At 39.8% G+C, this 26,529-nt stretch overlaps 1 protein-coding gene across 1 annotated transcript in view; it reads right to left on the bottom strand.

Annotated features, from left to right (window-relative positions):
• NUDT3 (nudix hydrolase 3) overlaps window positions 1-26,529 on the bottom strand; it is a 109,177-nt gene that overhangs the window by 35,128 nt on the left and 47,520 nt on the right. Inside the window, exon 2 of the mRNA XM_060021990.1 lies at window positions 17,868-17,978. Within this exon, the coding sequence (XP_059877973.1) occupies window positions 17,868-17,978 (111 nt within the window). The remainder of the gene's footprint in view (window positions 1-17,867; window positions 17,979-26,529) is intronic.

The following is a 26,529-nucleotide window of genomic DNA, read 5'->3' as shown; positions in this document are numbered from 1 at the left end:
TACATGCATCTAACAACAGAGCATCAAAATATGTGAGGCAAAAACTGACAGAACTGCAAGGAGAAGCAGATGAATCCACTAGTACTGTTGGGTGACTTCAACACTCCTCTACCAGAAATGGACAGATCAGCAGGCAGACAGGCAATCAGATATAATTGATATTTATAGACTACTTAATCCAATAACAGCAGAATACACATTCTTCTCAATTTCACATGGCACAGTCACCAAGATAGACAGCATTATGGGCCATAAATGACACCTTAACAAATTAAAAAGTATGGAAATCATACAATATATGTTTTCAGGTCACAATGGGATTATGTGAGAAATCTTTAACAGGAAAGGTAGCTGGAAAATCCAAAATACTTGGAAATTAAACGACACAATTCTAAAAAACACATAGGTCAAAGAAGAAATCGCAGGGAAATTTTAAAACACTCTGAATTAAATGAACATAAACACACAGCTTACCAAAATTTGTGGGAGGCAACAAGTAACAGTGCTTAAAGGTAAATTTATAGCACTGAATGCATATATTAGGTAAAAAAAAAAATCTAAAACCAATAATCTAAGCTTCCACTTTAGAAAATGAAGAGCAAATTAAATCCAAAGAAAGCAAAAGAAAATAAGCAATAAAATTCGGTAGAAATCAATGAATTTCAAAACAGAAGATCAACAGAGAAAAAACAAAAAAACTAAAAGCTGATTCTTTGGAAAGATCAATACAACCAAGTTTCTAACAGGGCAAACCAAGGAAAAAAGAAGACACAAATTACTAATATCAGAAATTAAAGAGAGGACATCACTACAAATCCCATGGACATCAAAAGGATAATAAAGGAATAAAATAAACCAAGGAATACTATATCCACAATTCAATAACCTAGATGAAACAGACCAAGCCCTTGAAAGATACAATCTGCCAAAACTCACACAAAGGACAACCTAAATAGGCCTATGTCTATTAAAGAAATTGAATCAATAATTAATAATCTTCCAAAACAGAAAAGCATCAGGCCCAGATGGGTACACTGATGAATTCTACCAAACATTTAAGGAAGAAATCATACCAATTCTCTATAATCTCTTCCAGAAGATAGAAGCAGAGAAAATACTTCCAAACTCATTCTATGAAGCCATCATTACCCTAATACCAAAACCAGACAAAGACATTACAAGAAAAGAAAACTATAGGTAATGTCTCTCATGAACACAGATGTAAAAATCCTCAACTAAATGTTAGCAAGTTGAATCCAACAATGTACTGATATTAAAAAAAGTATACACCACAAGCAAGTGGGATTTATCCCATGTATGCAAGGCTGGTTCCATATAAAAATCAATTAATATAATCCATCACATCAACAGGCTAAGGAAGAAAAATCACATGATCATATGAATAGTTGCAGAAAAACCACATGAAAAAGTTCACCTATTTATGATAAAAAAAACCTCTCAGTAAACAAAGACTAGAACTTGATAAAACTTGGTAAAGAACATCTAAAAAAAAAAATCTACAGTTAACATCAAAATGAATGGTGAGAATCTAAAAAAGCTTTCCCACTGAGATCAAGAACAAGGCAAGGATGTCCCCTCCCATGATTCCTCTTCAACATTTTATTGGAAGTACTAGGATAAAGTCTAGAATAATGAAAAATTACAATCAAACTAAATGCTCAACAAAAAATGATCAAGCAAACTATGGTATATTTAAACATGGACTATTATATAGTCTTTCAAAATAATCATTCACATGTAAGCCTATTACCACAAAAGGATGTCCACAATATAATGAGCTAATGAAATGGCTAAATTCCCGTATTATTTTTAAAAAGAAATACACATATTTTTAGATGTGTAAGCATGTATGAAATTACTAAAATGTTAACAAAGGTTGTCTTTAGGTGATGGAAATATAAATGACTTTTTGTTGTTGTGTATTGGTTATTTCTTAAGGTTTCAATAACAGATGTAAGTTAAGTGATAAAGCAAGTACAGTAAAGTGCTAATGGTAGATAGAATCTAGGTAGTGAGTTATATGGACGTTTACAATGAAATTTTTTCTGTGTGGCAATATGTCTGAAAATTTTTATAATAAAATACTGGAAAAATTTTCAATCTTGAAAAATTACAGGACAAAAAATCATTTTAAAATCGAAAAATAAAGTATCCCCCTTTGCACTTCAATCTTTTTGACACTTCACAAAATATGCTACAGAAAACTCTAAAAGGTGGTGGTGGCAGCATTTTTGCCAATCATATGAGCATTTTAAAAAATGCAACAATAAAACAATTTAAATAAACCCAATGCCAAAAATATAAATCAATTTTCTTTCCTAAATATATATTCAAAGCAACCTAAAATGCTCATATAGTTCAATAATCTCACTAGCATCCTCCTGATGAGGGTATCGGGAATGGGAGTGGGGGAGATGAGGGCTTTAATATGGTTGGTATGTGTACAGGCTTTGGAATCAAATACACCTGAGTGGTCAAGTCATGCTTTGCTGTGTGATTCAGGTCAAATCATTCATCTTTTCCAATAATAATAACAACTAGTATTTGAGTTCTTACTAAATGTCTACCTATGAAGCAGGTATTATCATGATTCCTATGTTCCAGAAAAGAAAACCGATGCTTAGAGATGATAAATAATTTGCCAATGCCACGCAGTTACGCGGCAGCACCAGGATTTGGACGTAGGGGTCTTTTGATTCCACAGTCCGTGTACCTACCAACCATACCAATGCCCTCCTCATCTCTGCTGCTGAGAGAATAAATTAGGACACCTTCTGGAGGGCAGGCAAAATTATATAAACGTTATCTTATAGAAACGGAATCTTAAACGGAATTTTAAATCTTAAAAACGGAATCTTAAATCTTCCGTTATATAAACGGAAATCTTAAATTTTTTGAGTTTGCAATAACTGAGGGTGTATTACATAAATCTGCCCTCTAGACTACCTGAGAATCTGAAAAAATAGTATGAGGATCAATTTTAAAAAGGAGGGGCTTAAGAGAAGCTGGTCTAGCAATTTTAAGTGATTCTGGTGTTCTTTACCTGATAGGCCCCTCAATTTTCTTACCAATAATCTAGGTTTTATTTTAAAGGCAGAACTGGCAATTTCAGTTTGAAATGACAAAAAACTTCATGTTGCCAAGTATCACTGTAAAGGTGATCTTGCTATTTCTGAAACATTTAAAACTGCATATATTTAATTCACTCAACAGGGATGAACAGTTTATTTGAAAGCAGCAAGAAACTATAATTGCATTTCTTACTCTCCATCTGCTGTTGAATGGCATGCATTTAAAAATTTTAGCCATTCTAATAGGTGTGTAGTGGTTGTTTCATTGCTGGATGGCATTAAAGGTTAACTCATTAAGATAATGTACAAGAGTTAGTATATTTCAAACATACATATTCAAAAGAAAAAAATGAAGGCTTGAATGTTAGCTATGCTTGACTAAAAGTGTAGATTTAAACCAGATAACCTCTTGATGTCCTTTTCAACAACGTGCTTCCATAACCCTATAAAAATAAATTCCACTTAACATCATAGTCCTTATATAGACAGGCACACCCGCTGTCTACAGATCTTCTCAGCAAGGTCCTCATTCAGTTTCGCACCCAGAACTTTGCTGGTCATACAGGCATAAATAGTTGATCGTCTTTTTTTCAGCTCTCATAAATCTCAGTGAAACCATGTCATGGAGGAGCTCTTGGTTGAAAATGATACTCTTCCCTTCTTTAACTGCCTCCCTCTCCACTCTAAAAATCTACTTCAAAAGCTCAGCCCTTTTTAGTGTTTTTATGACTTACTTTGAAACCAAAACCATATCTGTTCTAGGGCCTGACATGGAACCCTACCAAATCTCTAAACTGATAAAACTGGCTGTTCAGATGGCATCCTAGACAGCCCATTTATGTCCTCAAGTCACTCCTCAACCCCAAAAGGGAGTAAAGAGAAAGAAAAATCAAGCCAAATGAAATGAACAACTGCCACCTCATCTGGATTGTTTAGTATGGAAGAGCTCTAAATGAGCAAGAATGGCAGGTAGATAGGTGGAAAAGGTATTTCATTTGGCACAGGTGTAAATGTGTAGACCTGCTGGGTATAGTACAAACACATTGTATCTGTTTTTTGAAACTGTTTATTTCCCATCTTCAATACTATGGTATTTCTTCACCAATAAAGGGCAATTACTATATAAACCATTTGGAAAAACCAGCAGGATGGAGGCTCTCTACTCTAGATTCAATGTCTAAGACTGTATATACCACGGTGATTACAGGCAGAAGGAACAGCAAATCTGTTGCTGGAGGAGCAGCAAGGGTGCTACCATGGTGGGTGAAGCACAGTGATCAAGAGAGAGGAGTGAGAGATGAGGTGCCAGAGGAAGCCAGATCACAGGCCACTCTAAGGCTTAGAAGGCCTTCTAGTGACATCATCTGACCAGGTTTTTAAAATAGGATCATTCTGCCTGCTGTGCTGAAAATAAACCTAAAGGGGTAAGAGTACAGGGGGGAGCAGAGGAATTGAGGTGAGAGGTGATAGTGGCTTGGACCAAGGTGGTAAGGACAGAGATAGTGAGAAGTGGTTAGATTCTGCATATATGTATTTTGAAGGCAGACCCAACAGAATTGGCTGATGAACTAAATACTAGGTGTGAGAAAAGAAAGAAATCAGGGATGACTCTTAGTTTTTTGAGTTAAGCAACTGGAAGGATGGAGGTGACATTTACTGAGATGGAGAAGACTGCTGGAGGAGCAGCAGTCTTGGGAGAAGATAATGGGATCACAAGTTTAGTTTTATACATCTTAAGTTTCAGATGCCTACTGGACATCCCAATGGAAATACCAAATAGGCAGGTTAAGGAGAGCTGTGGTTGGGGATGGATGGGTCATCCATCCACCCATCCACCAACCTACCTACCCACTAACCCAACTACCCACCTACTATATTTAAATCCTTGAGATTGGATGAGACCACCAAGGAGCAGATGAGAGACAAGGAAAGAAAAGACAAAGAACTGAACTTCAGGACATTCAGCCTTCAGGGAGGAATCAGCAGACAACTCAGATGGAGGGGAAAAATCAGAAAAGTGTTGAGTCCTGGAAGCCTAGTAGAAAAAGTTATTCAAGCTTTTTTCTCAACAGTATTCTGTTCCCAGTCTTTGATTCTTCCCGCTGAGGCGCCAGACATCATGGACAAGCCATCCCTGCTGCATGCTGTCTGAATTCATGTCTCACAGAAACTATGAGATAACATGATTATTCTTGTTTTAGGTTTTGTGAGGCAGCAATAACTGTTTCTAAATACACAACTGTGTCAGCATCACCAATAAAAGAGTTCACATAAATCTATCCAACTGCAATAGTCTTTAGTTCTCAGGGAGATTAGCACATTTGACGATTCTTCATGGATTACTTCTATTCATACTCCTTTAAGGATTAATCTAGTCATCTGGAAACAGTAAACTGTCTTGATGATCTCCATGTGAACCATCCCTTGCCCCAATAACATTATCTTCATCAATCATTCTAACTTAAATTAAAAAAAAAAATTCTTTGAAGAACAAGATCAAGTCTCAAGCCTAAAAAAAAAGCAAAAATAAAAACAAAAAATGTAACTGAAGCTTTGTCATCTGCCCCCAGCGATGGCTTTGCTTTCATTTCCTTGCACCCAAGAAGACAACACAGAACAAAATTTCAGCAATGCTAATTTTGATCTTTCCGAACCCAAATATATCCCCTTAGAATTCCTTGGGGGATTATGGCTATGCCATTAAGCACTTTAAATACTGACTTTTTCAACTGCTTGATCTCTTCACGTTTCTGCCCAGACTCTGGGGTTGTAAAAAACTAAAAAAAATTTAGATAAAATTTCCCAGGGGCTTCCTTCCAGTCCAACTTCGTTCCCCCAAGGCTATTTATTTACTTATTTATTTACTTATATGATCACTCTCTCTCCAATGACTTTATTTATTTATATATTTTTGGCCGTGCCACACAGCACATGGGATTTCAGTTCCCCGACCAGGGACTGAACGCGTGTCCCTGCAGTGGAAGTGTGGAGTCCTAACCAACCAATCCATTACTCCAGTGGGGTTATTTAAAATAAGGAAAAAGGGGGGTGGGGAGGGAGGAGGAAGAGGGCTTTCTTTTAAAGAAGAATTTCAGCTTAAAAAAAAAAAAGAATTAGAAAGTCACTGTTCTTCAGTCTGCTCTTTTATCTGATTTGGTAAGGTTCAGCAGTAGATGCTAAAACTGTTAGTTGAAAGACTGCTGGGGGCTTCCCTGGTGGTTCAGTGGTTAAGAATCCGCCTGCCAATGCAGGGGACACGGGTTCAAGCTCTGGTCCGGGAAGATCCCACATGCCGCGGAGCAACATGTGCCACATAAGCCCGTGTGCCACTACTAAGCCTGCGCTCTACAGCCCGCAAGCCACAACTACTGAGCCTGCGTGCCACAACTACTGAAGCCCGCGTGCCTAGAGCCCGTGCTCCGCAACAAGAGAAGCTTCTGAGGTGAGAAGCTGGTGCACCGCCATGAAGAGTAGCCCCTGCTCTCTGCAACTTAGAGAGAGCCCGCACGTGTAGCAACAAAGACTCAACACAGCCAAAAATAAATAAATTAAAAAAAAAATGTTGGGTTGTTGGGAGACAAGAGATTCATATAGCCTGGAAGAACTGTTCAACAGATTACTTACCAATTTTGCTACATAAGGAGAAATGTACTTCTACAATGGAGAGACTGTCAGTTATAACCTGATCAAACGTTTTATCACGAATGGCAAGGCAACCTGACATTATGTGCCTCATGACATTAAGTATTAGGAAGTACTTGACATCACCTATGCAGCAACTTGTCAAAAATGCTTACCCTAAATCTAATCAAGCCTCTAGACGTGTGCTATTCAAAATGTAGCTACTGAACTTAAAATATGCCTAGTGTGACTAAGGAACTGAATTTTAAATTTTATTTAATTTTCATTCATTTAAATAGGCATATATGGCTAGTGGCTACCACACTGAACACCACAGATATAGAACACTTCCATCATTTCAGAATATTCCACTGGACAACACTGCTCTAGACTAAGTTGCTGGAAGTACAGAGGATAAGGAAATAAGTTAAAAGACACCTGGTAGAAACAATCAAACAAAACCATAATATGAGACATTCTATCAGACAATGATCCTGGACTCTTTTAAAAAGTCAGCATCATAGTGATCAGGGTGTGAAAAGGCTGAGATTATGGTTCTATTTATTGTATAAATATATCTATATCATTTAGCCTGAAACGACATACCTCCAATTGTAATGTGTGAGGAAACAAACAGATATAATAGACATTTCATGATAGTTGGGGACATTTGAATACGGAGTAAATATTAGATGATGTTATGGAATTATTATGAATTTTCTTAGGTGTGACAATGGTATATAGTTATGTAGGGGACTGGCCTTATTCTAAAGAGATGCATGCTAAATAAAGAACAGAACTTAGAGGTAATGTGCCATGATAGCTACAACTTATTTTCAAACGGAATGGCCAAAAAAAGGGTATGGATATAAACACAGAGAGATAAAGCAAATATACAACAAGTCAACAGATATTATACCTAGAAGAAGATATACAGTGTTTGTTTCACTCTTTTAAAATATTACTTACGTGTTTGTAAAATTTCTTAATTAAACAGTTGGAGAAAAACTAATCAGCCAAGGAACTATGGTAACATACCATCATCTTTGCACTGTCTGGCTTTTCATTCTGCTAGGAGCATGTATTACTTTTATAACCAGAAAAATGGTGAGCTGAAGTAGTCACCAGCTTAATTACTTAAGTAATCAAACTGGCTACACTAATTGCATCACTAAATGCTAGAGTGAGCACTTAAAAGCCCTCAGAATAACAGTCCTGTTCAGATTATATTGTTTCTATTCTTAATATTAAAATTTTTACAAATAGCTCTAATGGAAATTCCTAGTCAAAAACAGCTGTGTAGGACTTCCCTGGTGGTGCAGTGCCACCTGCCAATGCAGGGGACACGGGTTCAATCCCTGGTCCAGGAAGATCCCACATGCCGCGGAGCAACTAAGCCCATGCACCACAACTGAGCCCACACGCCACAACTACTGAAGCCCACGCGCCTAGAGCCTGTGCTCCGCAACAAGAGAGGCCACTGTAATGAGAAGCCCACGTACTGCAACGAAGGGTAGCCCCCTCTCACCGCAACTAAGGAAACCCCGTGTGCAGCAACGAAGACCCAACACAGCCAAAAATAAAATAAATAAATAATAAACTTTAAAAAAAAAGCACCTGTGTATTTAAACAAGGTCAGTAACACAAATATGTAATAACATTTTGAATAACACTTTTCATAAAGCCAAGAGTATCCATTAAGTATTTTTACAAAAGCCAAAATGACAGTCACTAAAAATTCTCAATCATTTTAAGGTTGAGTCCAGAAGTCATCGTGGAAGTAACCTAGGAGTAGCCATTTACCATTTCGAGGCAGCCTAGGAGCAGAGAGGAGTCCTCCTCTGAAAGGAGAAAGAGGCCTCCCTTGCTCTGGGGCCAGAGTTGAATTACATTCTCGGTCATGTGAGCACAGAGCAAAAACTGAGCACAGGGATTATCACAGCTGCCTCAGCCAAGCCCTTCACTGGAGGCAGTGTCTATGCCAAGGTCTCCTTTCATCCCTGAACTGTAACTGAGAGGAAAGGCCCTTTCTAAGTTCTCAGCTGCCAGAAACAGGAGATTCAATACGGATTTACTTAAGGGCCTTTGCCAGAGATCCGCGGGATTCAATCTGTACTCTAACATAAAACGGCCTCACACCAACGGTTTTCCACCTAAGACATGGTATGTTTTCCCTGATCATTTTATATATTCAAAATGACTTTTTCTAAGGAAAAGCTCTTAACTTCTTTTGCTATATTTCTGTGTATATGCTTTTCTAGGACCACGGAATAAACATGTTGCCACACACAAACATATATCCCCATGTTAGGTGAACAAAGGTTTTCCTGAAATGTTTTACCACTGAGGCACATTTCCCATTAAATTCTTAAAAAAGAATAAATTACCAGGATAAGATAATTAAATATAATGCATTAAGAGACATGACTCTTACATTTTATAATGCTTTGACCAAAGAAGCTAAAAATATCTTTTTACCAAGTAAAACTAAAGACATGGTAGTACTTATAAAAACACAATTTTTCTTGGGGAAAGTAGCATCCATCATTGTTGTATTTCGTGGTTTCCACCTGAAGACTTTGAGTGTAGGTGGCAAATGATAAGTGTTTAAGCTTATTTTCTTCCGAACTTTTTATTTTGAAAAATTTCAACCATAGAAAAATCCTTTGCCTACTTTTGAAAAAAATTTTTTAAATTTATTATTATTAATTTTTTGGCACGTGGCTTGTGGGGTTCTAGTTCCCTGGCTGGTATCGAACCTGGGTCCCCTGCAGTGGAAGCACAGAATTCAAATCACTGGACCACCAGGGAATTCCCTTAAATCAATTTTAAAGATAAATCTATAGGTGCATATAACATACATGTACATCATTATTAATAATTCATTTTCATGTGGTTTTTAAAATTAAAAATTAAATAACAGAAATTCAGAAAATGCTACCTAAATAAAGCCTGCTTTTCAACAAACAAATGGGGTTGGTTTGTGATCTCTCTTGATTTACAGTAATTTACATCTGGATATATTTTCTCATATTAACATTTCTATTAAACAATGCAGTATTCCCAAGGTTAAAAACCTTTATTTGCCTTCATTTATCATTTAGGAGACTAAAAAATAAAACTACCTTCTTCCAAGAGCTTGGAGCTTCTCAGTTTACAGTTCAAAATAAAGTAAAAATCTGCAAAACAGATCATCCACCTAATTAAGAACACATCTTTTGGTTGTTTTCCATTATGAGCCTTTTAGTACTACTACTGCTGTTGTTTTAATCTACTATGTGTATATTATTTGATTGACATTTTAAAAATGAATTTTAAAAAATTAGTTGCTTATGTTGAAAGATCAGGAGATCTCACATAAGAATCCAGTTTTTGGGGCTTCCCTGGTGGTGCAGTGGTTAAGAATCCCCCTGCCAATGCAGGGCACACGGGTTCGAGCCCTGGTCCGGGAAGATCCCACATGCCGCGGAGCAACTAAGCCCGTGTGCCACAACTACTGAGTCTGCGCTCTACAGCCCACGAGCCACAGCTACTGAAGCCCACGGGCCTAGACCCTGTGCTCCGCAACGAGAAGCCACCGCAGTGAGAAGCCCGCTCACTGCAACAAAGAGTGGCCCCCGCTCGCCGCAAGTAGAGAAAGCCCGCGTGTAGCAACGAAGACCCAATGCAGCCAAAAATAAAATAAATTTATAAATATATATATATATTAAAAAATAAATCCAGCTTTCATGCTTCTCTTAAAACAGCAGAGTCACACTGCGTCTTAACTGCCACATGAAAACTACCGGCTGGGCCTGAAGAGGACCGTCTCTGGTCTAGGGTAGGCTCTCCCCACTTTACCAGAGCTACACCCACCGTCAACTGCCTGACTGCTTCCCTACAAGCTTATGAGCTGGAGACCCCTGGTCTACATTACTTCCCCCTGTTTTATTTATCATGTTGAAATGACTGAAATTATTCTTAATATATTATGATATATATTTTGTGGTTAAAGTTCTAAATAAAAAAAAATTAACTTATTTCCCTAATAAATTCTGTGATACACTATCCCCATCTTCCATTCATAACTGTTTAGGCTGGGCCAAAAAGTAAAGATGAAAATACAACACAGTCACACAGAGCTTTCACTTTTTTTTTTTTTTTTTTTTTTTGCAGTACGCGGGCCTCTCACTGTTGTGGCCTCTCCCATTGCGGAGCACAGGCTCCGGACGCGCAGGCTCAGCGGCCATGGCTCACGGGCCCAGCCGCTCTGCGGCATGTGGGATCTTCCCAGACCGGGGCACGAACCTGTGTCCCCTGCATCGGCAGGCGGACTCTTAACCACTGCGCCACCAGGGAAGCCCCAGAGCCTTCACTTTTTTCTCCACTCCAAACAGAGTCTAACACTATGAGCTAAGAAAAAGGCTGACAAAACTGTATTTCAAATTATTCCCCAGTAGTCACAGGCTTTTCAAATGTTCTACTTGCATATAACAAGAGACATGAAACACTGCTTCCCTGTCAGAGACAGTTCTGAGATACCAACGGGAGCCTTCTGGTTGCTATGTTACATAAAAAAGAGAGTACAACCTTTTTTTTTTTGCAGGGACAGGGAACACATAGTACAGGAATTGGGATAAGAAGATATAGATTTTAAAAATAAAGTTCACTATGGCATTTTCCCTGGTCTTATCTGAAAATACAAATGAGATCAAGAAGGGTTACAATAAATTCTTGATAGGCTGACATAAATAAGATTAGTAAGGCTAGAGATAATCAGGAAGCAGCTCTGGGCTCAAGGCAACCAGATCCTTGATACTATATTAAAGCATCTAGATGTTCAAAAAACTATCTTAAATGAAGGTGAATTCAGTCAAACATGCTGTGAAATGTTTACATAAGACAGTGTATCAAAAACTTAACGGAATTCTCCCCTGGCGGTCCAATGGTTAAGACACCATGCTTCCACTGCAGGCAGTGCAGGTTCGATCCCTGGTCGAGGAAATATAAGCCATGAGCTGTGCGGTGAGGCCAAAACAAAACAAAAAAACCCAAAAACTTGAGGGAGGGCAGCAAGGTACAGGGAAGTTTAAGGCGACATCACTGACTTGAAAAAATTTCCATGATGGTGAATTTATGTGGCAAAGCAACAGGTGGTAGGAGACAAAGGAGCAGCAGAGAAGTGTGATATTAGGACACAAGTGAGGAAGTCAGAGAACAAGTTCCTTTTTTTTTTTTTTTTAAAGCTAGGCCTATGTCACAGGTTAATTATCAGTCTGCCTACAAAATCTTTATAATTTATATGCTAGAAATGGATATGGATATGGACCTTGTCCAGACATGAGGCAGCAGATAAAAGGAACTGGCATTTGGCCACACTCTCAGTTATCACTGGCTACATTTCTCTAAAGGCAGAAGGTACCCATCTTTGTCACCCTTGAAGAGAATGCAGCTGAAGTTTGCACATAATATTTTCCTGTTTCTGTTTTCAGATGTACTGTATCTTTGTGATAACATTCCTGGTTTGGCTGAGGTCAGAATGGATGAAAGAAATGGAAACATAACAGCTGAACAGAGGACAGAACAGTTTCAGATCCAGCGTCTCTTCTTCCCTGTCAGCCAGCAGTTTTACCTTTCCCATTGAATTAGCAAGAAAGAATAGCTCTGAAAACCTCACAAAGAAGTGCTTTTCTTTTTTATTACAGAGAGAGCATCACATGGCTGGCTCATACTAGCCTTTGCTAGAGATGCACTGTTACCAAGGCCCATGGTCAGTCCTGGGAGAAAGCCTCATCCCTTTGAGGGGTCACTACAATAGGACTTTAACTAGAAGCAGCTAAAAAATGGAAGCTAGTTTCCAAAAGGGAATATTTCAGCCCTTTAAAGATTTTGGTTTTTTTTTTCTTTAATGTGGACCTTTTTTAAAGTCTTTACTGAATTTGTTACAATATTGTTTCTGTTTTATGTTTTGGTTTTTTGGCTGAGAGGCACGTGGGATCTTAGCTCCCTGACTAGGGAAGAACTGCACCCCCTGCATTGGAAGGTGAAGTCTTAACCACTGGACTGCCACGGAAGTTCAGCCCTTTAAATGTGACTGGTAATGTTTCAAGTGCTACAGATTTATCTGTTTCTGAGATTCAGCCAATATGCTAAAAGTTTTAAGCTGGGTTGAACAAAGCTTCAGAACAGGTTGAGTTTTATGGTATCTAGGACTGACAATGCCATGATAAACTACTTAATAACCTCATTCCATTCACGTTTATACAGAAAATTTTTATAGTAACAAATATATGTTCAATGTAGAAAACTTGATAATCTAAGAGCTAACCCAAAGATAACCACTGTGAACATCTGATGGGCATTCTTTCAAGGCATTAGGAGTGTGGGTGCTAAGACTAGATGTTCTGGATTCAAATCTTACCTTGAGCACTTGAGCACATTTAGCTGGGCACAATTTGTCCTGGTGTGCCAGGACAAATTACTTGATCTCATTGAATCTCAACCTGTAAAATGTAGATAATAACAGTTCCTACCTTATTGGATCTGGTGAGGAAATGAGGCGACATATGCAAAACCCTTAAACACAGCTTGGCACATAGTAAGTGTACAAGTAGTGTTATCTATTCTTTCTGTACAAATAGACACACATACTTCTTCCCCACTAAATGGTTTTCTATCATAAATATTGTTTCATAACCTGCTTTGATCACTTAGGAATGTGCTACAAATATTTCCCTGTGTTATTAAATATCTTTTTACTACATACCATTGGTACAGCTGCTGCAGGCAGTACTTAAGCACAGGCTGTCATGGTTTTTTTTGTGTTTTTTTTTGCGGTACATGGGCCTCTCACTGTTGTGGCCTCTCTCGTTGCGGAGCACAGGCTCCGGACGCACAGGCTCAGCGGTCATGGTTCACGGGCCCAGCCGCTCCGCGGCATGTCGGATCTTCCCGGACTGGGGCACGAACCCGTGTCCCCTGCGTGGGCTGGCAGACTCTCAACCACTGAGCCACCAGGGAAGCCCCAGGCTGTCATGTTTTATAGCACATGACCTTGCCACTCCGAGCTCAGTTAGAGGAATAAGAAATCAGCAACTGATGCAAAGGTAAAGCAGACATCTTCAAAATGGCTAGAAACTGATGTGGCCTGGCAGCTCTGAAGGTTGTAAGTAGGCAAAACCGATCAAGTCCTCTCTCAGGAAGGCTGAATGTGAGATACACAGACAGAGTGAGTCAACAGACAGGTTAGTGATGCACAAGGGATGAAAAACACCAAACAAAAAGTAGTAAGCTGGGACTTCCCTGGTGGCGCAGTGGTTGAGAATCCGCCTGCCAATGCAGGGGACATGGGTTTGAGCCCTGGCCGGGAAGACCCCACATGCCGCGGAGCAACTAAGTCCGTGCGCCACAACTACTGAGCCTGCGCTCTAGAGACCGCGAGCCACAACTACCGAGCCCACGTGCTACAACTACTGGGCCCTCGCACCTAGAGCCCGTGCTCTGCAACAAGAGAAGCCACCGCAATGCGAAGCCCGTGCACCGCCACGAAGAGTAGCCCCCACTCACTGCAACTAGAGAAACCCCGCTTGCAGCAATGAAGACCCAACGCAGCCAAAAATAAATAAATAATATAAATTAAAAAAAAAAAAGTGGTAAGCAGAAGCTGGGAGGCTAAGAAGACATTAGAAAGGCAGCGCTCCACAGTGGAAGAGAGGCGCTGGGCCTCTGGTATGGTGACCAGGCTCTTGAGCTACAGTGCGTTCCCACATCCATCCACCCACTGCGAGCAAGGCCTGCCTGTGCTCTGTGACCTAAGTTTCCAGTTCTGCACAGCCTGGCTGGACAGCTGCTGTGATACTGCCATATTCTTCTCCCTCAATTAACTGAGGGGCCTGTAGATGTTATGTCTACTCCTGACAACCCAAAAGGGCCTACCTCAATTGCATTTATGTGGCCGCTCTAGCGGTCACGCCAAAAACTGCAGCACTTATTTTGTTCAGCACTTGTTATGAGTTAAGCATTGGGGATTCAACAGTGAGCAAGAAAGAATGGTACCTGGCTACACAGAGTGTAAAGTCTAGCACAGAAGACAACTAGACAAGCGATATGAATAAAACATGATAAATACGATGCTAGAAGTACAGACTGCAATGGAAACACATACGGAGAACAAGTCTGCAGGGAGGAATCATGAAGACTACAGGGAGGAATCATGAAGACTGCATGGAGGAAGAGACCTTCAGGGTGAAGCACAAAGTTAGCCTAGTATGCCAGATACTACAGATGGCTCACTCAGTACCCATCACCACCCACGTGGATTCCATGACCGCTAGTCAGCCTTGTGAAGTTATAGTCTTGACTGAGCTGCAGTGAACTGGATCGACCTTTCCTAACAGGCCACCCCTGAGTCCTGGCCTCATTTAACAGGAAAGATGAAGGAGACCAGACATATTTTATGATTTTCTAATGTTTAAAAGAATTTGGCCTATTAGACGGTAACCTCAACTTTGAAAGTATAACTGAATAACTTATTTCTGACTTGTGATTTTAAGTTGGAAATCTCAGTAAGTTTATATACACTATGGGAATATTTAAGATTCATCTGATTTATAAGTTTAATACATGACATTCACAGGACTTTTTGCTGAAGAGCCTCATAAGGTTTTCATTTTTTTAAAGTCAGACAACTGACGTTCTTTAAAAAGCAATCAAATTAATTAAATTTATAAATGTAATTTGAAACATCTAAAAGTCTTCAATGAACTGGCCTAAGCATTATCCAAAGGCCCCTTAAAAATGACATTATCCAAAGGCCCCTTAAAAATCTCCTATGCTTATAAATATAGCAATCAGATCTGCAAGCATTAGGAAAGAACAAAGTTTTTGAATGTGTGCTTTTAAAAAGTCATAACATTTTGAAAACTAAATAAACCCCTGAACAGTGGTTTCTGCTTACAAAAGCTACCCTTCAAGGGTAATAAAAAACATCTACCTACATCCTCTCTGATTCAAGTCTTATTCTCTCTTGATAGACGTGGAATTAGAAAAGCCACCCCCTCCATTTTATTTTGATGTAAGCCATGGAAATGTCTGTCTTTATAATGACACATTTCTCTAATTTATAGTGTTTGTACGAATATTTGGTTTATTTGGTACCTTATTCTTTATCCTCTCAATAATGCTGGAATAAAGAACAGGGTATGATATCACTCTTGACTGGAGAGTAAAAAATCTGCTCAAAGTCAGGCAGGATTCTTCAGGGCTGAGAATGGCAGGCAGCATTTAATTTCAAGCTTGGGATTCCCTTTAAGACAGGAGGTAGGTAAGATACTGACCATATGAAAAGCATACTTTAATTATTTGTGCTGCATTGTTCACCTTCTCATGTCCCAACTCCACTTTATTCTCCACTTTATTCCCCCTTTTACCTACTGAAGGATGGTATGTAATTTCCAGGAAACAAAAGGGTAACCCTATATCCTTTTCAACTCCCTCACGTACTTCCTATTGCAATCATCTAGTTTTCTACATCTTAGTTGCACTTATATAACCCAAGGACAATTCGACTGTAGCACTCAACGAAACAATAGTAACAACAACGGGTATAAGTTTTCCTGAGACAGATGCCAAATCCAAATGTGCTCTGCAGAGGTAAAGCTGTCACACTTCACCCAAAACTTCTAAACCAGGCAGCAAGTTTTGCCCAAAGATCTCTGAATTTTTTCCTTCCTCTCTATTCTAGAACCATCAGTCTATTTCAGGTCTTCCAACAACCTGTCTGAATCCACAGAGCCGCAATAACTGTCAAACATCACTTTTGCCTTAGGTGCCTCAGAACTCACAGAAGCCAACTGGATTGAAATCAAAATTATGTAGCTTAGGTCCACCAATTGGCCCTACCACACTTATTTGAACAGTCAAACCTTTGAGATCCTCCAGATAGAACTCTGATAATTTCCAATTGGGGTATTTCTTCAGGACTTTTATGTTCCATCTGTCATAGAAGCATGTATTAATTACTTTCTATTCACCCAGCTGTGTACTAGGCACAAGAAGGGAGGATTTAAAATGGGCAATATAATCTTTGCCCTTAGAGGTTACAATCTAGTTATAGATACACAGATATATGATAAAATGAGAGTGGCACAAGTCAACACAAGTTTGCAGGACTTCAGAGCAAGGAAAGAATTCCTTGGGTATTCCAAAGTAAAATTAGTCGAAGAAGACTTCAGCAAGGGCTTGACCCAAAAGAAATGCAGAATTTAGACTTTTTCTAAACTCTACTTTATGTCCTTAGAATCAGTCTTAAGTCCCTTCTGGAACAAGGAAATGGATCTAAAAAGCACTATGTAGTCAAGGCAAGTAAATGGAGGTGGTAAAACTCACACCACTGAGTTAGGACTCCTAAAGGAGATTAGCATAAGCAGAGCAGAGCGTGGTATTGCCACAAGAGGCTATGGAGAAACACTAGTTCCTTCCTCCTGGTTTTGAATTGCAATTTGTTTCTCAGTTTCCCCAACGAAATTGTAAGCCCTTGAAGTAAGGGAACCAAGAGATTTGACTTCTGACTGTTTATTCTAGAGTATCTAGTAAGATATACTGGGCATGGCCCAAGAACTCAATATATATATGTTGAATATCATGTGACCAAATAAAAAAGAAGATACTATTGTCTCTCAAGGTGCACCATTAACAACTTCTGGCTAACAGAAGTATTGCTTTAGCCACTGCTCTATTGCCAGGACCCAAGGAGCACAGGAGAACAAGGGCTGCCTCCTCCTCACCCAAAGGTTAATGAGAATAAGCCATTAATACCAATACTGCTTACTCCTCTTATTTCTATGGGCTGATGAACTATTTGATTCTTGATCTTCTGCCACAGGTAACAGAGACAGTGTGGGAAGAGATCCATAGGAAATCACAAAGGCCTGTCTGGTATAATCACATACGGTCACTACTATGAGCCCTCCCCTTGCACAGAGTGCCTGATAAACATCACCATGTCACAACCTGACTGCCCCTTTAATCAAGGAGGCATGTGGTAACTGTTAAGTGCTTTCTTTCTGTGATCATGAGTCTGTTCATTCAGTGAGTGGTGATAAATTAATGAACTACACAGACATGACAGGTTCATGATGACAAGGTACAGCCACGCCCTTTGTTTGCAGTGCACACCTCCTCACAGACTTCACGGACTGCTGCCACACTTGGCTCCTCCTCGGGCTCCATGCCTCCTCCAGGGACAATCCATCGGTCTGGATGGCGACTACTGCTCACGAGTAGCACCTGAAAGTCACAGAGGTCACATGGGTAGTTAAAAACTCAAAAAGACACATTCATACAAATTCAGAGTTTAAACACCACAAAAAAATACCTAAGATCCATTCTTTGTTGATACCTCTCCAAATCACTTCTTGAAAAGTAGCTTTCATTTCTGTATGAAAAAGCAGACAATCTGCCTAGTAAAAGCAGAAGGGCATCTGAACCAGTGGCCATTATGTGTTCCCCCCTCGGACTCTCACTCAGTTGTCCAATCTATCCTCTCCTTTGTTCGTTTCTCTAAAGCCCTTTGAACACACAGCTGACAAAGACACTCAAAAAAACACAAAAAACAAAGATTGTCACTGATGAGCCTGTGAGTGCTATGAAGAGCTGGCCTTGGCCCTAGTTGGCACCACAGTCACAACTTTCCCTCCAAGGTTCTCACTCCTGTGTGCCCCAGTTCCTGCTCCATTAGATGGCCATAGGCCAATACTACACATCACCCTAAGCTCTAAGTATGTGCTGAGAACCTAACTCTCTCACTGACATGAGGACTAGAAAGATTTCTTTTCGTCATTCTTTCAGCTGAGATAAACCTGGAATTCCTTTACTAGGAAACTTTATCAAGAAATGACATTTAATGGCCATGATTAAAATGTCTACAAATAATAATGCTGGAGAGGATGTGGAGAGAAGGGAACCCTCTTAAACTGTTGGTGGGAATGTAAATTGGTGCAGCCACTATGGAAAACAGTATGGAGGTTCTTCAAAAAACTAAAAATAGTGTTGCCATATGATCCAGCAATCCCACTCCTGGACATATACCCAGACAAAACCAAAAGGATACATGCACCCCTATGTTCACAGCAGCACTATTTGCAATAGCCAAAACAAGGAAACAATCTAAATGTCCATCAACAGATGAATGGATAAAGAAGAGGTGGTACATATATATACAATGGAATACTACTCAGCCATAAAAAAGAATGAAATAATGCTATTTGCAGCAACATGGATGGACCTAGAGATTATCATACTTAGCGAAGTAAGTCAGAAAGAAAGACAAATACCGTATGATATCACCTATATGTGGAATCTAAAATATGACACAACTGAACATATCTATGAAACAGAAACAGACTCACAGACACAGAGAACAGACTTGTGGTTGCCAAGGGCAGGGTGGGGGGGAGCAGTGGCAGAGGGAAGGATTGGGAGTTTGGGACTAGCAGATGAAAACTAGTATATATAGGATGGATAAACAACAAGGTCCTACTGTATAGCACAGAGAACCATATTCAATATCATGTGATAAACCATAATGAAAAAGAATATGAAAAAGAATATATATATAACTGAGTCACTTTGCTGTACAGCAGAAATTAACACAACATTGTAAAGCAACTATACTGCAATAAAATTAATTTTAAAAAAAGAAATGAAAAGAAACCAAACAAACACAAAATATTGATACAGAATATAGGTTACTAATTCAAACTTAACCAGTACTGGAGTCATGGTTGAAATAAAATCTAGAATTTCCTTAGTTTCTTTTCCTTAACCCTCCCTAGGACAGATGTTAAATAAAGTTAGCTTTACTCCTAATTCGGAGGTAGCATTGGGTTGGCATTATTTCCAAAACTAAAGGAATCCTCAATTGCTCCCTAAACAATCACTTTCTGATGATGTCTTTTGGGCTTCAGGCCCTATTCCAAACCGTATTCCCCACCCACCCCTCCACTCCCCAGCACTTAACTTCTACTCTGCAGTCATCTTTGTTGCCTGAAAGAAATCACTCCTTCCTCTCTGGCACTCACAGATCCCACCACTAACTTCCAGTTACCTACCTTCCAGTATTCTCTCTCCCACTTAAGGTCTCTGCAACTATGAGCCCTTGCAAATTCTACCTTTTTCTTCATCTTTAATCCCTTTTCTTCTTGCCATGATAGATTCTCCTGATGCTCTTCTACAAAATCTATGATCTGCAGACTTAGAGGGGACCACAACATATAAGAAGGTGGGCCATCCTGGTGGCGCAGTGGTTGAGAGTCCGCCTGCCGATGCAGGGGACACGGGTTCGTGCCCCGGTCTGGGAGGATCCCACACGCCACGGAGCGGCTGTGCCCGTGAGCCATGGCCGCTGAGCCTGCGCGTCCGGAGCCTGTGCTCCGCAACAGGAGAGGCCACAACAGTGAGAGGCCCGCGTACCGAAAAAAAAAAAAAGATATAAGAAGGAAATCCATGAATCCATATACAGTCACCAATATATAGCCCATGGACTGAGAAAATAATGTCTTAAACTTACAAGCACTATTTTTAAAAAATATATATAAACTCTGCTTTGATTAATAGAACATGGAATAGCTTAAAATAATATAAAATCCACAGTAGTTTTAGGTTGGTGTGTATATATATTTAATCAAGGGATATTAAAAGTACCATGTGAGGGAATTCCCTGGCGGTCCAGTGGTTAGGACTCGGCACTTTCACTGCAATGGCCTGGGTTCAATCCCTGGCTGAGGAACTAAGAGCCCGCAAGCCACAGGGTGCGGCCAAATAATTAATTTTTAAAAAGTACAATGTGGAGGTTTCATGAAATTATGCTTTTAAATAAGAGTCTTTGTTGGACTCCTACTTCATGCCATATACAAAAATTAACTCATAGTGGACCAACAACCTAAACGTAAGAGCTAAAACAATAAACAGCGGTAAATCTTAATGACCCTGGATTTGGTAACATAGGCCAAATTCTTAGACATGACAACAAAAGCCTGAGAAACAAAACCAAAAAATTTTTGATAAATTAGACTTCATCAAAATTAAAATCTTCTGTGCATCGAAGGGCATTATCAAGGATGTGAAAAGACAACCTACAGAATGGGAGAAAATATTTGCAAATCATCTGATAAGGGTCTAGTATCCAAAATATATAAAGAACTCATACAACTCAAGGACAAAATGACAAACAGCATTTCTCCAAACAAGATATACAAATAGCCAACAGGCACATGAAAAGATGATCAACACCATTAGTCACTAGAGAAGTATAAAGTAAAACCACCACGAGATACCACTTAACACCCACTAGAATGGTTACAATTTTTTAAATAATAAGTACTGACAAGAATGTAGAGAAACAGGAACCTTCATACACTGCTGGTAGGAATGTAAAATAGTTTAGGCACTGTGGAAGTTAGGCTGTTCCTCAAAAAGTTAAACATAAAATTACCATATGATCTAGCAATTCCACTCCCAGGTATACGCCATACCCCAAAGAATTGAAAACGGGTACTCTAACACTTGGACACAAATGCTCCTAGAAGTATTATTCACAATAACCAAAAAGCAGAAATAATTCAAATGTCCAACAATGGATGAATGGATAAACAAAACATGGCATATACATACAAGGATTAGTTTTCAGCCATAAAAAGGAACATAAATGTTACGCTTGAGAACATTACGGTAAGTGAAAGCCAGACTCAAAAAGTCACATGTTGTATAATTCCACTTATATAAAATATGCAGAATAGGTAAATCCATAGAGACAGAAAGGAGATTGGTGGTTGCCAGGGACTGGAGGAAGGGAAGAATAGGGAGTAACTGCTTAATGGATACAGGTTTTATTTTGGAATGATGAAAAGTGTTTTGAAACTAGACATAAGTGGTGGTTGCTAAATGCCACAGACTTACTTTAAAATGGTTAATGTTATGTGAACTTCAGCTCAATAAAATAAAACTAGTTTTAAGATCACAGTAATTTTTTAAAAGCTAAAGTAGTCAGTGTCATCACTATCTTCTTCAGAGTCTACACTCCAGAGGAGTGGCCTCTCAGGTTACCCTTAGTTTTACTATATTAAATCATTTCCATAAAGGAAAAAGGGGATCACTGCCATATCCATTCTCCTCGATAACTGTGGCCAATTTTACATTTTCAAAAATTCCTTATCAAAAGAAAAATAAACCCAAATATAACCATCTTTGTTAATTCAAGCCAAAAAGTTTTTAAAAAGTCCTCCAAAGACTCTCTAGACAATGGCATTTAAGTCATATCTATCTAATCTGTAAGGGAGATTCAAGAAGAAAAAGTAGAAAAATGGGTTAATCCTTCACTGATTTGTTATATAAATAACACATGTAGTCTTTCTTCCTAGAGATTTCCCACTTCTTGGCAAAGTGTTTACCAGCCATTCTAAACCTAAGCATTTGCTTCAAAGCCTGACTAGGGCCATCCAATTAGGTTATAGTCCAAATGAAAGACCTTTAAAGGGACATTTCAAAGCTAAAGCAAAGAAAAGCAAACTTGTACCACAGAGTATAATTTAATTTCTAAATATCAGTAAATGTGCAATATTAATGAGTAAATCTAGCCAGTGTTATTGCTTTGTACATTCAAAGCATGACTATATGAGGTAAGACTACATATAACACTGCAGCTGGAGGAAGAGAGCTGCATTACTTTGTAGTCATACTTCAAAGCAAACACTATTACCAGCAAATAGTTCTTCTCCTCAGTAAGTTTCCTTGACAACCCATTGAAAATTTACTGCAAAAACCAAAACAAAATATTCTTTATTTTAGCCAGAGGGTTTACTCCCTCCTACCTTACAAAACAGTAAGTGGTGTTCTGGTCAGTAAATTCTTATTCTGAAGCTTGATTTTTAAATACAAATTATCTAAAAAGAAATAAATGGCAAAGCTCCTAAGAGATTCTGAAAATGACACACTAAGAAAAAAAATTTTGTCATTTATTCAACAAATATTCATTAGGCATTACAATGAGCCAGGAACAGGAGATGCAGAGGTTAGAACCTCTGCAATTTTGAGGCAGATCAAACTGGGGGACTAGCCAACCAAGTGTATCAGACCTCTTGTGAAGCTCTTTTCATCAAGATAGGTGATATCCCTGCAGAGATGGAGAAACGAACCCACAGAACACACCCATTCATATATGAACTCTTGGATTCATGACATTAGGTGGTCCTCCTCGGACAACTTAATATCCTCATGGACACAGAAAAATCATTATATTGATTAGGGACAAGGGTGTAGTGAAAAAATAAAGAAATGTGGGGAGATTTACATAAAGGGCTTCAGCTAAAACAGTAATATTTTATTTCTTTTTTCTTTTTCTTTTTTTTGCCTGCACCACGCAGCTTGCCAGATCTTAGTCCCCCGACCAGGGATTGAACCCAGGCCACTGCAGTGAAAGCACTGAGTCATAACCACTGGACCGCCAGGGAATTCTCAGTAATTTTTTAATTAATTAATTAATTAATTAATTAGGCTGCGTTGGGCCTTTGTTGCTGTGCACGGGCTTTTCTCTAGTTGCAGCGAGCAGGGGCTACTCTTCGTTGCAGTGCGTGGGCGTCTCGTTGCGGTGGCTTCTCTTGTTGCAGAGCACAGGCTCTAGGCTCACGGGCTTCAGTAGTTGTGGCAGTGGGCTCAGTGGTTGTGGCTCACGGGCTCTAGAGCGCAGGCTCAGTAGTTGTGGCGCACAGGCTTAGCTGCTCTGTGGCATGTGGAATCTTCCCAGATTCCACCACTTCCCACCACTAGGGAAGCCCAATGTTTTATTTTTTAGGTTTTAAAAAATTGCTTTAAAATTGTTTAATACGAATTTTCAAAAGAATATAAAATTCATATTTCTTTTAGAAATATGAATTTCTAAAAGAAAGCCATAGTCCCTGACCTAGAGAAACTGATTATCTAGTGGACAGAGGAGAAAAAAAAAAAAAAGTACTAATACAGGGTGAGGAGTGCTATGGCTGAGGTATGCACAGGATACCACAATGACAATGGGAAGAGACACCTAACCCAGGTTGGCAGGGGGGATGGTAAGGGAAGGTTTCTTAAAGGAAGTGACGTGAGTTGAATCCAAGTTCAAGGACACTCATTCAACAAAAAAATCATCAGAAGCCTACTGTATGACCCTGTGCTTAGGATACAAAGCAAGGCAGATACAGCCTCAGCTCTTGAGAAACTTAAAGTTCAACGGATGAGGGACTTCCCTGGTGGCACAGTGGTTAAGAATCTGCCTGCCAATGCAGGGGACGTGGGTTCGATCCCTGGTCCAGGAAGATCCACATGCCGTGGAGCAACTAAGCCCAAGCACCACAACTACTGAGGCTGCGCTCTAGAGCCCGCGAGCCACAACTACTGAGCCCGCATGCTGCAACTACTGAAGCCCGCGTGCCTAGAGCCCGTGCTCCCCAAGAGAAGCCACTGCAATGAGAAGCCCGCGCACCACAACAAAGAATAGCCCCTGCTCGCTGCAACTAGAGAAAGCCTGCATGCAGCAATGAAGACCCAACTCAGCCAATAAATAAAGTTCAATGGATGAGATTGACAATAAGTCAGGTGACCAATTATATTTCAGTGACTGTGCTACAGACCACAATGCTCACTAGATATTGCATGCTCTTGCCTACGGTACCCAGCCTCCCCTTGCTGTTAGGTGGGACCATTTGACTAGTTTTGCGTAATGAAATATGAGCAGAAGGGACACGTGTCACTTTTGGGCTGAGACAGGGAGAAGCCCATCCAGTCTCCTTCCTCCTCTGTTACAGTGCCCAAGAACATTGTGAGTTCCAGCTGGTGTAGCTACAAGCCTGAACCCCTTGAATGGAAGAGAGTTCCTGTGTGGAGCAGAGCCTCTGAAAACCCATGACTGATAAGCATCATCACAAATAATAAAACTCTGTTGTGTTAAAACAGTGAGATTTCAGGATAAATGTCACGGCAATATAACCTAGTTGATCCTGATTAAGAGTGTGAAAGATCAGTGAAAGGTCTAAGGATTGGTTCCGTTGATTGCCTCATACTTAAGCTTAGTGCCTGACCCATATAGGTGGCCAATAAATGTTTGATGAGCAAATGAAAGAATGGACCATTGACTGAGGGAAGAAACTATTTTAAAAAAGGAATGCAGAGAGCAAATAGACAAGGTTAATGAGGGAAGTTGAACAAAAAGGCAGAGGTCCAATTATAAAGAGTTTGGATCGAAACCTGAAGGCAATGGGTAAGTCACTGAGGTTGTCAGAAGAAATGACATAACCCAATTTGGGTTTTAGAAAGGTCACTCTGACTTGGGATGGATATGGGCAGACCTGCAGAAATACATTTCTGCAGTTGATTCAGAGAAAGAACGAGGACAAAAGTGGGAGTTGGAAGGAAGGGACAGATTTCCAGATATACAGAAGGGAAAAGTCCACAGGACCAGGTGACTGACAGGATGTAGGCCAGGTCAATGGTGAAGCTGCCCTCCAAGAAGAATGTGGAAGGGTGGGGGGAGGAAGGAACCACAGGGAAGCTGTCCCCGAACATATGAATTTGAGAGTTCAATAAGATGTCTAACGGATATTTCTAGTAGATAATCATATAAATGTTGGACAGGCACTAAAAAGAGGGGAAGAGACAAACACAAGGGAGAAAATGTGCATTTGCAAAGCTCTAGCTGGAGGAGTTATCCCCATTCCCCCTACTTACCCTCCACTCCCTGTGGTGTCCAGCAAGTTTCCAATCTCAACTGCCAACAGTATAGTAGGGGTAGATATATTCTAGGTATTCCAAGTTAAAGTTCTGGAAATATTTTTCTTAAAAAATCAATTATCTATGGTGATAATCTACAACATGGAAAATCCTGATTAGCAAGCTATATATCTTAGACACATTACTAATTTCCAGAAAATTGCAGGCAGTAACGCACCTAACATAATCTCATTTCCAACAACACAATGCCCCTGGCATTCGACAGCCCCTTAACAATGCCATTACTGCCAGATAGCTCTGCTGGTAGCCCAGATGGCACAAGGGCTGTACCCTATCAGATCTGTGACATGCTCTGCAAACTGCTTTTACAGTTAAGCCCATTCTAACCGTTTATGTGTCCCTTCTTAAAAACAAGAAGACTTCCCTGGTGGCTCAGTGGTTAAGAATCCTCCTGCCAATGCAGGGGCCACGGGTTCGAGCCCTGGTCCGGGAATATCCTACATGTTGCGGAGCAACTAAGCCCGTGCACCACAACTACTGAGCCCGCGTGCCTAGAGCCCGTGCTCCACAACAAGAGAAGCTCACGCACTGCAACGAAGAGTAGCCCCCGCTTGCCGCAACTAGAGAAAGCCCACGCTCAGCAATGAAGACCCAACACAGCCAAAAAATTAATTAATTAATTAATTACTTTAAAAAAACAGATCCATAATAGTGAATAATTATCTGCACTTGTTTGGATTCCAGATAAATTTACCTTTTTTTTTGGCTGCGTTCTCTGGCTCGTGGGATCTTAGCTCTCCAACCAGGGATCGAACCCGTGTCCCTTGCAGTGGAAGCGTGGAGTCCTAACCACTGGACTGCCAGGGAATTCCCCAAATTTACCATTTTTTACAGAATGTTTTAAAGAACAGCTGCCACAAGTTCTTGGACACAAGGACCCTATAAAATGTCTAAAAGATGAATAATGCTGAGTATGAGGTGAAATAACTTGTTCAAATTAAATCAATAAATTATCACAGGGCCAACCAATAGCAGTTTCAGTTCTTAGAGTTTTAAAGCCATTTTACCCTTTAGCTATTTTTTT

Source organism: Delphinus delphis, chromosome 10, assembly GCF_949987515.2.
Source record: "Delphinus delphis chromosome 10, mDelDel1.2, whole genome shotgun sequence".
In the NCBI taxonomy this organism is placed as follows: domain Eukaryota; kingdom Metazoa; phylum Chordata; class Mammalia; order Artiodactyla; family Delphinidae; genus Delphinus; species Delphinus delphis.
This window is presented reverse-complemented; position numbering and strand designations above follow the sequence as displayed.